This window comes from Cebus imitator, unplaced genomic scaffold (genome assembly GCF_001604975.1).
Source record: "Cebus imitator isolate Cc_AM_T3 unplaced genomic scaffold, Cebus_imitator-1.0 Scaffold350, whole genome shotgun sequence".
Classification (NCBI taxonomy): Eukaryota; Metazoa; Chordata; class Mammalia; order Primates; family Cebidae; genus Cebus; species Cebus imitator.
The window spans coordinates 1887285-1902440 of NW_016107665.1; the positions used below are offsets into that span (position 1 = coordinate 1887285).

At 45.5% G+C, this 15156-nt stretch overlaps 1 protein-coding gene across 21 annotated transcripts in view; it reads left to right on the top strand.

Moving 5' to 3' along the window:
* The window catches only part of TPM1 (tropomyosin 1), a 28886-nt gene that overhangs the window by 4066 nt on the left and 9664 nt on the right, over window positions 1-15156 (top strand). For 8 of the 21 annotated variants that reach the window (XM_017506193.2, XM_017506186.1, XM_017506184.2 and 5 more), the window contains 3 exons: window positions 10750-10883; window positions 13261-13378; window positions 14590-14660. In XM_017506193.2, coding sequence (XP_017361682.1) covers window positions 10750-10883; window positions 13261-13378; window positions 14590-14660 — 323 coding nt within the window. Of the gene's footprint in view, window positions 1-1941; window positions 2330-10749; window positions 10884-13260; window positions 13379-14589; window positions 14661-14917; window positions 14994-15156 lie in introns of those variants that run through there. The other 13 variants (XM_017506191.1, XM_017506188.2, XM_017506190.2 and 10 more) reach the window with 3 other exon arrangements.

A 15156-nucleotide genomic window follows, 5' to 3' on the forward strand; every position in this document is an offset into this window, starting at 1 on the left:
AGCCAGGATGGTCTCCATCTTCTGACCTTGTGATCTGCCCACCTCGGCCTCCCAAAGTGCTGGGATTACAGGCATGAGCCACTGCGCCCAGCCACTAAAAACATTTTTCTACTATTTTACTGGTGTATTTTACAAATCCTATTCTGGAAGTGGGCTCTTTCTAGCTTAGAAGATTGTCATTCAGGAGTAGTAGTATCCCTGATGGTCTTGTTTTGAATTTTGTGTTGTCTTTCCGCCCAAGCCAAAAGTGAGGCTGAAGGGGATCCAAGACTACATTTTTTTCTGGCCCCCAGTCTCTTCCCCAGTAACTGTGATATATCTGACATTATTAGCATGTGAGTCTTTATCCCCTTGTAGGTCTTTAGTTCCTAAATTAGGGATTCTCAACCTTCTCTAAACATAATCACTTAGGGAGTTTTTAAAGCCCAAAGTTGGGATGCACCCAAGACCAATTAAATCAGAATCCCTAGGGGTGGAACCCAGGCAGCAGCATTTAGAAAATACCAGGTGATTCCAATCTGCAGCCAAGAATGAGAAAACTCTCCCAAACTCTTGTATAATGACATCAGCATGAAAATGAACTCACCTGAAACTGACTTTCCCAGGACATTAAGTCACTAGTTGGCCGCTTAGAGCACTTGCCAGTATCCAGCAGTTTCCTGGCTGCTCCTGGAGGTTCCCAGACGCCCCATTCCCCCATTCTCAATGTTGGAGGCCCACAGTCTCTGCACTTAGGCGACCAGCTGTAACCTCCCCACCTGACCTGTTGAACTGTATGGAAACAAAGCGGGAAACTCCCACCTACAGGATGCAAGGACCCAAGCAGGGATTTGTGAGAGTCTCAGCAGAGGCTGTGAAAAACTCCACAGAAAATGAGTCAGGAAAGCCAAAGGTCCTTGTTACGGCTTGGAGGATGAGACGGTTGTCAAGCATGTTTTCTTTATTATTCCCACACTTAGGGAGCTGGCTTTAAGAGCTTTCTGTGACAAAGCTGAGGAGAAAAAGCCCTGAGACTTAGAAGGCATTTAAGAAGGGGAAAATCGGCAGAGACTGTGTCCGCAGTGGTTTTCTCCACCTGTAGCCAGAGGCTCTCTCATAGCGTTCTGTGGCTTTCCGTGGGGTGCCTTTTAAAGGCGTCCCAGTCCATCCCAGAATTGACCGGATTCCAGGAGATCTCAGAGCCCGGTCTGACGATAAGAAGCTTGTAAAAAGCAGAGACCCTTAGGATGACTGTTTTTTTTTTCCATGGAAAGGGAGCCCCAGCGAGGCTGGCCTGAGATCACACAGCTGATTATGGGCCGCAGCCTGACTCTTAAAACAGTGCTTGTATATTTCTTAATCGTAGCTATAATTTGAGTTTTTAACTATGTATAAGGTATTGTGCTAAGCGCTTTGTAGTTCTTCATAATTCTCACAGCAGCCCCATGGGGAAAGTGCTATTATTATTTCCACTTTTACAGATGACGCCCAGAGAAGACAAGTTATTTGTCCGAAGCCACGCAGCAGGAATGAGGGGCCAGAGTCAACGTAGGAAAACTGCATTTAGAACAGGAAGGCTAACCATTATGCTCTACACGTTGGTGGTTTTCACTTCGTAAAATTTTTAGGGATGGGGGTAGTGCGGTGGTTATAATATTGCGGTTAGGATCAGTCCCGTTAGGGTATATTCCGGCTGCAGACCCGCCGCTCCGCTTCTCGCTCCTGGGCATGGGAATCTGGCCTCCGAAGCGGAGCGCTCGCGCGGCCAGCAGGAGTCGCTCTTGCCCTTAGCAGCCAGCTCCGTTACCCCGGGTCATCACGGCGCCGGGGAGGGGCCCTAGAAGTGGAAGCCAAAGCCCTGGCGCTGAGGCCTCCCGGAGCGCCCAGTCCACCTGGTACCCCCGCAGCGCGCCTCCGGCGCCTTTCTCGCCGTCGCCGCGAGCATGCGCAGTGCCTCCAGCTGGGCCCGGAATCCGCGGCGCGCGCCGCACCCCGCCCCGCCCGGCCGTGCGCGCCCGCATGCGGTTCGCCTGCGCCGCCCGGGAGGCCTTGACTTCCGGACTGCTCCTGGCCGCAGGGGGCGCCGTAGTTGCAAGGAGCGGCCTTGGGCGGGGCGGACCGGCGCTGGGCAACCGGGGCAGCTGCGGCACCCGGGTCCGCAGCGCGGCAGCCGGCCTCTCCCACTGCAGCCCTCCCGCCCACCTACCCGTCCGGCGCGATGGCGGGGAGCAGCTCGCTGGAGGCGGTGCGTAGGAAGATCCGGAGCCTGCAAGAGCAGGCGGACGCCGCGGAGGAGCGCGCGGGCAGCCTGCAGCGCGAGCTGGACCACGAGAGGAAGCTGAGGGAGACCGTAAGGGACCCACCCATCACCTTGCCGCCCCCAGAGGCGCGCGCATCCTCCCCGGGCGGCCCCTCAAGGCCCTCCTGGAGGCCGCAGTCCCCGGTCCCCCGACCCCACGCGTCCAGGGCGCACCTGGCGCACCTGGGCCAGCTGGCGGCGGGCTCTGGGGAGGGTCCCGGCTTGTTCTCCGTAGTCTTTCCTTTCCATTTCGCTGGTCTACAGTAAACGCTCCCAGGAGAAACAGGCGTGGTGTTGAGAAGGTTCTGGAAGCAGCATTTTCCCAGGAAGGGTCTGTTTCTGGTGTGGTGGCGTTCGGTCGTGTTTCTGCGTCCCCGGAAGGTGCACTTTGCGCTGCTGGCTTGCTTTGAGAGTGGGAGGGAGTAGGTCCTTCCTCTTGGAGATCCGGTCCTTTGAGAAGGGGCGCCGACCGGTCAGGTGGGATAGGCACTGCGGACTTGGGGCCCCGGGATGCTAAACTTCGCCGTCCCGGTCGACTCTGGTTTCCCGGAGGCCTGTGTCGCCGAGGCGGTTGAGAGACATTGACAGCTTGACCGTGCAGGGTTCTGTTAGAAGAGCTGCCATACAGTATGCAAAACCCTTCACCCTTCCCTTTCTTCTGCAGTCCTCCTCCCCAGTTCTCTCACATAGATAATCCTTTGTTACCATGTCTTGGAAAAAGTTGGCGAAATGTCAACAGTTATTGGGTGTATCCTCTTGCGGGCTTCCCCTACCCCTAGTTGAATGTAATACCTGGCTTCCTTCCTTTCTTCTAAGGCAAATGTATCCAGCAAACAGGAACAAGATTTCAGAGGTAGTCTAGTATTTGCTATTTGTCGATTTTGTGGGTGTGTGTGCTTTTAATCAAGATACTGAAACACCTTGGGAATTCTATGACAAGCGATCATATGTTGTCCTGCTGTGTTGAATATACCGGGCTCTTCTGAGTTGAGTAAATCGTTCTGGTTATTATAATGGCTGTATGGCTGGCCACAGAAACTTCAACATCTGAAATGGTCCTCTTCAGAGGAAAGCTCAACTAGAGAAAATTTCAGATAAAATGCAGACAGGAATAAGGAAATCAACAGGCAAAAGATAACTATCAGTATTTGCCTTATAGGAAGAGTCAACAAAAGTCTTGTGGATATCCCTGAACTTGGCTGGGTGTTAAACTATTTCCGACTCCCTCTCTAACTGGCTAGCAGCTGTCCTTGAACCATTAGAACTATAGAATATGATGGATAAGAACAAGAACTTTGGACCCAGACTGTCAGAACTTGAATCCTGGCTCCACTACTTACTAGCTATGGGCAAGTTACTTAACCTCTGTGTTTCAGTTCCCTCAGTGTAAAGTGTGGATAGTAACAGCATCTACCTGTTGGTTAAAGGAGTTACATGTAAAGACAGTACAGTGGTGTTTGGCACAGCAGGGTAAGTGCTGTGTGTCCGCTGTTTTTTTTATTATTATTATTTTTATTATTATCACTCGGTCTCCCAGGCTGGAATGCAATGGCAGGATTTCGGCTCACTGCAGCCTCTGTCTCTCAGGTTCAAGCGATTATCCTGCCTCAGCCTCCCATGTAGCTGGGATTACAGGCACACACCAGCATGCCCAGTTTTGTTTTTTAAGTAGATGCTGTAATTTTGTTTTTTAAGTAGATACTGGGTTTCACCATGTTGGCCAGGCTGGTCTTGAACTCCTGACCTCAGGTTATCTGCCCTCCTCGGCCTCCCAAAGTGCTGGGATTGCAGGTGTGAGCCACGGCGCCCAGCCCATGTCCACTGTTATTAAAATTGCACAGCCCTGGCAGCACAGTGCTCCTTCACCAGTTCCCCACCTAGCAAGGGGACTTAAAGATGCCTTGCTCATTTCATGACATCATAGAACAGTTCATTTACTGCTTTTAATCAACATTTGTTGAGGTGGGGGTTTGAATGACAAGGAGGTGGGCAGACTGGAAGAAATGTTTGGTGGGTTGAAGTGGTATTAGTAGTAGAAGTCTGAAGCCTCCTCACCCTGCTAAGAAAGAGAACGTGTGACCCTATGCGGGAGAGCCTTGTATTGACTCCTGGCCTGGTGACTGATGTTAGACACAAAAGATAAATTTTATGAAGGGCATATTATTACTTTTATTCTTACCTTCTCTTTTGGGCATCGTTTTTATAACAGAACTCTTCCTGTGCCAGTTGGCTAAAGATAATGCTTTCATTCTTTTCGCGGCTTTGTATCAGAAGTGGCTTAAGTAGTTTCCGTTTTTTCAAGTAATTTTTGAAAACGGCTTACCTGGGTGATTGAACACAGAACCTTTTAAGACAACAACTTGAGGACTGGGTCAGACCATTGAAGAGAGACCTTCAGGCTGCGAGTTGTTCCCAACTTCTGAAACTGGAACTTAAATGTAGCTAACTCAGGTAGTTAGATGTAGCTTGGGCTGTGAGTTAAGCTAGCAGCAACAGTTTCTTTGGGCAGCAAAGATAAAGGTTTAGTGACAAAACCATGAGCCACTCTAAAAAATACTTGACCACACAGTTGGCCTAAACTCAAATACTCAGAGGTTCAGACTGTAGTTAATAGCCCCTATTAAACCAGCCCTTACCTTGGAAAAAGCATCCCTTATTTCCTCCTAGTTTGTGTTTCCAAGGTGTGTGGATCCTTCAAAATGTTGGAATGAGGCTACTTTGCTTGACGTGACTGACTCTAGGTCTTGTGAACCACTAGGGTTTTGTTTGCTTTTTGTCATTATGTTTTCTTAAAAAAAAAAAAAAAAAAAAAAAAAAGGCAAGAAGAAGCTGATTTCTTTCTTCCTTTCTGAGTAGTATCAAGCAAACAAGGAGACAGGGAGTTGTAGCCAGAAGGTTCTTAACTGGTAACATGATTAAATCATGGGAATAACCAATTTACAAAAATTCCCAGCACTTTCCCTCTTCAGACTTGGTAAATATTTCCGGGATAGGAAAATCGAGGGTGCATTTTGTGCTTGCATTGGCACTCCCAGAGAGGCTGTAAGTGGAATGTATACTCTCAATTTCCGCTTTCACATGTAGGCAAGGCAGAGGCACTACAATGCCTTGTTCATGTCTCTTCTCCCTCATTATACAAATATGCCTCATAAATTATGGGCTTTGGCACACGCAGAGGAGGTTGTGTTTATCTGTTATCCATGGGAGTGCCCCTTAATGTCATCAGTGTTTTTTTCCCCCCCTTTCTTTACCATATAAGGGCAGAAGTTTAGCTTGGCTGTGGTCACTTGGTCTTACACAGCAAGTTGGGTGAAACCTTCATATAACTACAGTTTGCATGAAATAAAAAGATCTGACTTTTGTTCATCCCAAGTTCCACCCCAGTTCAGGCAGGAATTTGGAAACGTATTCCAGAGGATTGATTTCTAGAATATAATATTCTCCCACCAGTATTTTTTCTTAATAGCCTTAACTGGAATACTTTTTTAAAAAGAAGTCACTGCCATTTTAAATTTTCTGTTGTTGTATTGGCTAAAACATCTGGATTTCATGAAAATCTAGGCTTCATAAAAGTTGTGTTTTTGCTTTTTTTTTCAAATCTGATTTTGAGTAATATTTTACTATGTTGGGGTGGGGAGGCCCTTGATTTCCATATAGTACCGTGTGGGGGGTGGGGGAATGGGGTGCATGCCCTTAGCTATTACCTTGGAGGAGGAGCCTATGCATTATAAGGCACCTCAAGTACAGAGCACCAGGAAGTATTTAAAAACAGATCTGCAGGAAGTAGCCTTTACAAATGTGGCAGTCTCTTTTTTGAGTAGTTCATTACATGTTAGAACACAATAGCACTTTTGAAAGAAAAGAAACTAGCATCGGAAGTGAAGCTCACTTCACTGGCAGTCGGCACGTGTGCTGCTGTTAGAAGAAAGCTAACTTGGCGGGGCACACTGGCCCATGCCTGTAAATCCCAACGCTTTGGGATGCAGAGGCGTGTGGATCACCTGAGGTCAGCGGTTAGAGACCAGCCTGGCCAACATGGCAAAACCCCATCTTTACTAAAAATACAAAAATTAGCCAGGTGGGGCACGTGCGTGTAAGCCCAGCTACTCTGGAGGCTGAGGCAGAATTGCTTGAACCCCAGGAGGCAGAGGTTGCAGTTATCCGAGGTCACGCCACTGCGCTCCAGCCTGGGTGACAGAGCAAGCAAGATTCCCCCTCAAAAACAAAAAAAAGAAGAAGAAAGCTAACTCAGTACACTAAGAGTGATTTACATGCCTGGAAATAATTTGTTTCAGGGGTCTTGACCCTCCCCCAAATGCCTTGTTATTTATATCTGCTTTTAACTAACAGATGGCCATGTGTCTGTGGTCTCAAAGGCAGAGGCAAGAGCAGGTTCTTAAGATCCTCCCAGGTGCTATGATGAAAAGAACCTTAGAAAATAACTAAATAAGGCTGGGCATGGTGGCTCATGCCTGTAATCCCAGCATTTTGGGAGGCTAAGGTGGGCAGATCACTAGAGGTCAGGAGTTCGAGACCAGCCTGGCCAACATGGTGAAACCCCATCTTAAAAAAAAAAAAAGAAAGAAAATATCTAAATAACCTCAAAACTTAGAAAAAACATACCTGAAATAAAAGCTAGTGAAGATGACAGGTGTGGGGCTTTTGGAGCATACAGCATAATAAATCAGAAAAAGTAAAAATAAGAAAGAGAAGATAGCCCTAGTTGAATTATAAAATTAAACAGATCTTGAATTCTAAGGAACTAAACAAAAATTCTATTAGACTACTATACTGGGGCCTGCAGAGCCTGTCATGGGTTCAGGGTTTTCCCATAAAGATAGGTGACTTCAGATACTACTCCCAGGTCCTGGCTTTAACCTCAAAGTCCTTCTACCTGTCCTACTCTGAAACCTCTGGGGCAGTAGTCGTTGTCTTCGGGGCCAGGGAGTAAATGCTCTGTGTCCTTATGTGACCTTTCTATTACCCATTAGCATTGTTTTATGAAGTTTTCAATTTTATATCCTGTCGAATTTTGAAAAGATTGTGATAAATACTTTAGTGGATGATTTGCATTACAGCAACTGTTCTCCTAGTCCTGGTTAGGGTCTGTCCCTGAGGCCTTTCTTGGGGAGTTGGGGGGGGGGGCCAGAGAACATCTAAATCTGATGTCAGAAGAGATGAAGACCAAGGAGTGAGAACTGCCAGTTCCAAGGCTTCCATGACGTTCCGGGAAGCCAGGAGAAGTGAAGAGTGGAGAGCCAGCACACCGGGAGCCTGGTGACTTGGGTTTTAATCCTGTCTCCCACTGATGGCTATATGGCCTCCGCATACTTCAGTGGTCAGGGTCAGAGGTCCCTCATGCCGCCTCTTTTTAGTGAAGAGCTAGAAGAATGAGAATGGCCAGCTTCTTCGGGTGGTAGCGAAGGGCATTGTTTATTTTTAGTACAGATTCCTGCCCTCCCCCTTTGACCTCCTGAATCAGAATCTCTAGGGATAGGGCCTGGAAGTTTGATTTTTTTTTTTTAATGTTCATCTCTGAGTTGATTCTGACACTAAGCCACTCGTGGGAACTGCTGACCTCAGGATCCTTCCAGCTAAAACATTGAGACCCTATTTTTTGGATTTACAGGGGCTCCTCAGGAAGGGGCAGCCACCCTCAGGTCTGCTGTGTATGTGCTACCATTCCTTCCTCCGTATCACAAACTGGCACCTAGACATGGATCTCCATGCCCAGTCGTTGTGGGGCACCCTCTATGAAGCCCTGCTGGCTGGTATTCCTGTAGGATATATTCTCTGATGTCCAGGAGTCTAAGGCTCTACAGAATGCTCCTGGGGAAACAAAGAGATGACTTTTAGACAATAGCAGTCTGTAAACTCAGTACCAAGAGCTAAGGGAAAGAATGGGGGTGGGGGTGATCGGCAGGAAGATGTAGATGGATTGGTGGGGGCCCTTTGGGTAGGGAGATCTCATGTGCAAGGCTGGAATGAACATGAGGTGCTGTCTACTTCCTTTCTGGTGACTCAGTTGTGTGAGGAGCTGGGGTCAGAGACCTGTCACTCAGAGAGTTCTTTCGCCAGAGCATAAACAGTTGACTTTCAGTGAGTACAAAGTCCTTGAGGTTTAGACCCACATCTAAAGCAGAGCAGAGAACTTACAACCTGGTGGCTACAAAAAGGTTTTGAAAATCTTGCTGACATTTCTCTCATAGGCCATTGCCTCTGTAACAAGGATATTTGCCTTCATATTAAATAGAAGAAAGGGGGAAAGAAAAGAAAGTGTACAATACTTTGAAGTACATAACCTAGACACGCTGCAGAGGCTTTTTGCTGTTGTAGGGCTTTTGGTTTGTGTGCTTAGTTTTTTGTGTGGTTTTAAATTTCGGTTTGTTTTGTTTTGTTTTGTTTTTTGCCCTTTGTTTTTGCTTCAGCTTTGAGTCCCACCTCCCACCTGCAAAAGGAATAGAATTTTACTGGAAAATGAAAATATAGAAAAGTGAAGAAATCTTACCTGACCCAAAAGTGTATCCTTAACATATACATCCTTCCGGTAATAATAAAAAAATGTCTAATGGTTTTTAAAAGACAGTTCCCTGTAATTAAGAAATTTGTTATCCTATTACCCTCACCCTTCAATATACTCATAACCCCCAAAACAACAGTCAGCTGCCAGTAATTCCTAACTGGGCCCAGTTACCAGCTGTGCACTGATAATGATTTACTTTGTAGGCAGTACAGTTATAAATGTTCCTCCTCTGATTTATTTCACATTTGCCCTGCTCCCTGCCTCCATCAACCAATTACTACATTTTTGTCGGGATAAAAGTGTATTTACATGCTTTTTTTTTTTTTAGTTTTTTTGGTCTCGCTCTGTTGCCCAGGCTGGAGTGCAGTGGCGTGATCATGGGCCCACTGCAACCTCCACCTCCTGCGTTCAAGCAATTCTCCTGCTTCAGCCTCCTGAGTAACTGGGATTACAGGCACATGCCACCATGCCCAGCTAATTTTTGTATTTTTTAGTAAAGACAAAGTTTCATCATGTTCGTCAGGCTGGTCTCAAACTCCTGACCTCGTGATCCTCCCACGTTGGCCTCCCAAAGTGCTGGGATTACAGTGTGAGCCACCATGCCCAGCCTACATGTTTTTATAGAGTCCTTCACCATAGCTGGAGATGCCCTACTCACCTCTCTTCCCAGATAAAACTTGGCATTTAAAGTCTTACAAATCTAGATTAGCACATAGCTGAAGGTTCTCAGATTTCTTTGATTAAAAGCTGTGACCTCAGTCTTTAACTACATTTGCATTTCTAACTCTGTATTGTGGATCCATAAGCTAAGAAAATTGCTTTTATTGAAAATTAGATTGGTATTATTCCTCTTATTGAGCCCATACTCTGCAGAGAACTGTGAGTTCTCTGGATGTGAGCAGCTTACAGTTCAATGATGAAGATAGGGCTGTATGTAGAGAAATTTGTTATCCTATTACCATGGATCCCTAAGTGTTTATTGTAATTTCTAGAAAACACCTAAGTGTTCCGAAAACCCCACTACCCCTTCGTGAGCATATATTCAAAGTAGATGAGGGTGCTGTACCTGATTAGTAAATTCCGTCTTCCACTTCCATGCACAGTATTTAAACAGCCACCAGTGCAGGTATGTGTAATGGAACATCATAGTCTTACAAGTGTTCTGAGGCTCATAGCAACAATTTCTTATGATAGGAAAAGATCATTGCCTCTCAAAGAAACAAACATTTTATTCCAGCAATAGATACCAAGTAAAAACAGTACTTGTGTTACTTTTCTTTTTAGGAGTTTGATGCTTTTCTTGTATTAACCTTGACTTCTAAGGAATTTCATAGGCTTACGTCAAAAACATTTGGGAAATTTGTCTTGGCTCTGTTCCAGTGAGGCCAGTTATTCTAAAAGGGGTTGTTGGATTGTGTTGGGCCTTCATGTGGTATATTTTAGAACCACTGAATTTTAAACTATTTTAGTTCCTTTGATAAAGTGGCCAGAAGAAAAGAAGGTTGAGTGAAACTCTTGAGTCCGATTTCTGGCTGTACTGCTATCGTCTTACATGGCTGAGCCTGGGTGAGTCCTGTCTCAGTTCACACTTCAGGCCCCCAGTGAGTGAGGTGGCTGTGATGATGCTCTTGTTTAACAAGCAAGTAAAGCCAGGGTGTTGAAATTTGTGGAAGAAAGGAACCATGTGAAAGACCATTTGCTAATGATCTGTCTGATGAGAATTGTTTGTATAGATTTGTATGTACCTAAATATGGATGTTGACTATATAAATCAATGTATAAATGTATCTGAGAATTCCGGAGTTGACTAAGGCTTGTAATGCACTTAAAGGTAGCTCACCAGAAGACAGTCTTCCTGTCTGAAATCAGCATTGCATCCCAGCCACTTCCTCAAGGTACCATCCTCACTTTCTCCCCAACTCTGAAATGCGTTTCACTCTCTACCTAGGCTGAAGCCGACGTAGCTTCTCTGAACAGACGCATCCAGCTGGTTGAGGAAGAGTTGGATCGTGCCCAGGAGCGTCTGGCAACAGCTTTGCAGAAGCTGGAGGAAGCTGAGAAGGCAGCAGATGAGAGTGAGAGGTGAGAATGCCTCATCAGCCATCTTTTGTAGCTGCCTTTCCTAGTGGAATAAACTGGAGGGCTCCTGTGATCTTTGAGATTTAAGAATTTTTCAGTCCCCTGGTGGTGGGATCATTTCCTCCATTGATCCCAGGTATAACTCAGTTGGTTTTGTTCATTTAGCATTAGTGAAACACCTACTATGTGCAAAGCACTGTCCTAAGCCCTAAGGTTACAAAAAAGAAAAAGATCCTATTCCTGCCATCACAGAGCTCACCATCTAATGAGGGAGACAGGTATGTAAAGGAGAAACTTAGGGATACAAGTGGGCCCTTTCATTCCTACAGACCACAAAGCAATTGTGCATTTTTTAAAGTATAACTTTATTTTAAAATATACCAAGGAGTCTTAGGCCTAGAGAAAGGAACTATGGACTGTCAGTTGTCAAATAGCTTAACAAATAGGTAGAAGAAAAACACAAATAAAACAGAAATATGGTCTGCAAAAGTAAAATATTTTGGACTTGGTCTTAATACACAGATAGTCAGATGCTTGTGTGTTCTGAGCCCACCTCCACTGTAACCTGGCCCTACTCCAAGATTCAGCTTTGTGGTAGTAAAGGAAAGCATGGTTCGTATAGACCAGCACAGCCTTGTGTGGTCTAGAAGGCATTTTCCCTTGTGCTCAACTGTTGGAATTAATGATTTGCCATATTGCATAGAAGTACTTCAAGAGAGACTCCATGAGGTGAGAGAGCATTCTGTTGCTTGAGGGATGGTATAGCATGAAGGGGCTCAGAACACTGAGCATGTATCTGTCTGTGCCGTGACCTGGGCAAGTGAAAGCAGTCAGTCACCTTGTTCATTTCTCCATCTTTGCAGTGACCCTGCCACGAGGTATCAGGTATAAATAGTGATTTCATACTTTAGGATTAAAGAAGATTTTTAGCTCAAGTTTTTAGGCCATTATTCACTGCCGCTTAGTGTTTCTTCGCTAACCAAGCTTTTAAGATGACTAATCATCTCTTACAGTGTACACATAAGAGCGGTTTTCTGGCTGATTTCTTTGTGAAATATACTTGTTAGTGCAGTATGCCTTAAAGGCAGTCTGGTAATGTTAGACTTTAGAGTAAAGGGAACTTGGGGATCATTTAGTCCCTTAGTTCTACAAGTGAGTAAATAAGGGCTCAGAGAGTGATATGAGTTGCACCGAGATTCACAGCATATTTGTGGCTAAGCCAAGACTCCAACCCAGATCTCTTCAACTGTATTCCAATGCTTCATCAAAAGATAATGGACTCATGCCTATAATCCCAGCACTTTAGGAGGCCGAGGCGGGCAGATCACTTGAGGCCAGGAGTTCGAGACCAGCCTGGACAACATGGCAAAACCCCTAAATCTACTAAAAATACAAAAATTAGCCAGGTGTGGTGGTACATACCTGTAATCCCAGCTGCTCGAGAGGCTGAGGCAGGAGAATCGCTTGACCTGGGAGGTGCAGGTTGCAGCAAGCCAAGATCACACCACTGCACTCTAACCTGGGTGACAGAGTGAGACTCTGTCTCAAAAAAATGATAATAAAATAGTGGTTTATTTATACTGCCTACTTAAATTGTGATAAATGAATTCCATTTTAACATGACTCATTATTCCATGTAGCTATAAAATATCATAGGTGAGTATTTTTCTGGAACATAACACCATGCCATAGCACCCTAATACACTCAGTATAGATGACAATGTCAGGCCTGTCTCCCAGCATTGCTGTCATGAAAGGGTTCCATTACAGGTAAAACTTAACCTGAAGCATTCAGTTGAATCCTAGGAAGTTGCCATTATTACTGTTCTGAAATGGTCAAATATCAGCAGGTTTTTTGTAAGCCAGTCTAATATTTTTGCTTATGGTTGGCAGGGTAAGAAGATTTTTTGTAGAAAGAGGTAAATAAAGATAAATTTGATTTAATTCTAGCTTTGGTTCATATGCAAGCTGAGGCTTCCCACAGGACCCTTCCCACAGAAACCCTTCCCAAAGGATTTCTTTTCTTTTCCAAAAAGAAAGGAAAGGAAAGAAATCTCATCGATTTAACATATTGGCTTTTCCAGTTTCATGCCACCAAAATTCAAACAGGATCCTGACATGGTACCTTTCATCTAATGTTAGATGCCTGATAGTTTCATCAGTGCATGAAGTGTTCCTTCACAGTGAACAGAGAGAAATGTGTCTCCTTTTTCCACCTTTAGCTCTGGAAAGTGTTGTTTCCTGGTTTGGAAAATAAAAGTAGCTCTGTGCTCTATTTTGGTTTACCACTTACACCAAGACTCACAGGCCACAGCAGTGCAGTGTGCATTTGGAGAGTTTAGCTCTAAATCTTGGATTTTCCTGCTGTCTTTCTTTTCAGAGGCATGAAAGTCATTGAAAGTCGAGCCCAAAAGGATGAAGAAAAAATGGAAATTCAGGAGATCCAACTGAAAGAGGCCAAGCACATTGCTGAAGATGCCGACCGCAAATATGAAGAGGTCAGATCCTAGGGCCCAAAGCCTTGTGGACTCTCAGCAGTGGTCTGCAGGAGGCCAGGGAGCAGAGCACAACCTTGATTCCTGAATGAGGCCATCTGCTTTGCTGGAATAAATGGGTGGTTTCAAGAAGCAAAGTTCCTTTGTCTCCAGAAAACGGTTCTAATTTTGATCCTGCTAGGGGATCCCAGGCATTATCGTGAAGCTGATCAGTAGCACTGGGAAAAAGGACCAGAACTCCTCTCCCCCAGCACAAAGACCCAGACAAAAGATTTTTGGCCAGAAAGGAGAGTTGGGCCCTATGTCTTGTGAAAGGAGGCTCTCCTGCTGTCATGGTGCCAGTCACTTCTTTCCAGATTCACTTAGCACATCCAGATTGGGCAGCTTAGAGACCACAGACAGTTGCTCAGTGGATTCATGGAGGCCTCTCTCCTCAAGGGTGGTAAAGAAAACTATTATCAACACAGGTTTTCTGCTGAATTTGCTCCTGGTCATGTCCCCATGAAAACAACCTCCTGTGATAACAGAGGCAATATGATTATTAAGGTTTTTGTTTTTTCCTTATTGGATCACATCGTGGCTATCCTGAGACAGCATGGCCCCTCCTTTTTATTATCATTACTTTCAGATTACACTATGCTCACTAGTTTTGATCTGCTTCAGAGCCTCCCTTCCTCTCTGCTTCAGAGCCTCCCTTCCTTCTTCCACTAAATACAAACTTGACTTTGTCAGTTATCTCACCAACTTGACTCACGTTAGTGTTTCTTGTATTCTTCCTCTGCAGTAAGGAGGTAGATGCACAGATCAGCCATCAGATCAATGGAGGCCTTAGGTTTGTTTTGTTTTCCTGGCAGCTCCTACCTTTTCAGTATAAAATGCATCATGTCTCATCCTACTGCTGTTTTTGAGATTGTGAATTTGTATTTTCTCCCTCCTTCCACTTTGGGTCTGGCTGCCAGCTCACCTGCGTCAGACTTCCAACTGAGACTGCTTAATCACAACTGACCACTCTGAATCAGAGCAGAAGCCTCTGATCTCCTCTCTGCCGGCACTCCTAATGGAGGCTTGCTTCTCTCTGGTCTACCAGAAAGAGAATCACATTGTTTGTATACAAAACCCTTAGGGACTGATGGGATCTGATCCCTACCCCCATGCCCTCCTACATTAAGCTTGCAAGACCCATGGTATGTGTGTTCTGTGTTTTCCTGCTGCAGGTGGCCCGTAAGCTCGTCATCATTGAGAGCGACCTGGAACGTGCAGAGGAGCGGGCTGAGCTCTCAGAAGGGTAAGCGGGCCCGGCGCCAGGAGGCCACGAATGGGGTGCTACAGAGCAGTGACTAAACAGCATGACCTTCTGGCAGCTGCACATTACCTGTTTCCACTCCGGGCTCCTTTTGTACTCATTTGATGTGGACGAGCCACGAGTATGGAACATGGAGGACTCGTTTGGGGTGTCTATGTATGAATGCGTGTATCACTGCATGCCTTACCTGCACACTGATTTTGTGAATGGCCTTGTGCATTTCCTGTGTCCACTAACAGCCAAGTCCGACAGCTGGAAGAACAATTAAGAATAATGGATCAGACCTTGAAAGCATTAATGGCTGCAGAGGATAAGGTACTGATGGCTCATGTGTGGTTTTTAGGTTTAACTGCAACCCAGACGTCTTTCAGCTTCCAATGCCTACTGGTTCGTTTGGTATAACGACTGCACCTCCACTTCACCCTCTGCTATTTATATCTTGCTTTAAGTGCTTTCCCTTGGTCCTTTGAGCTCCTTT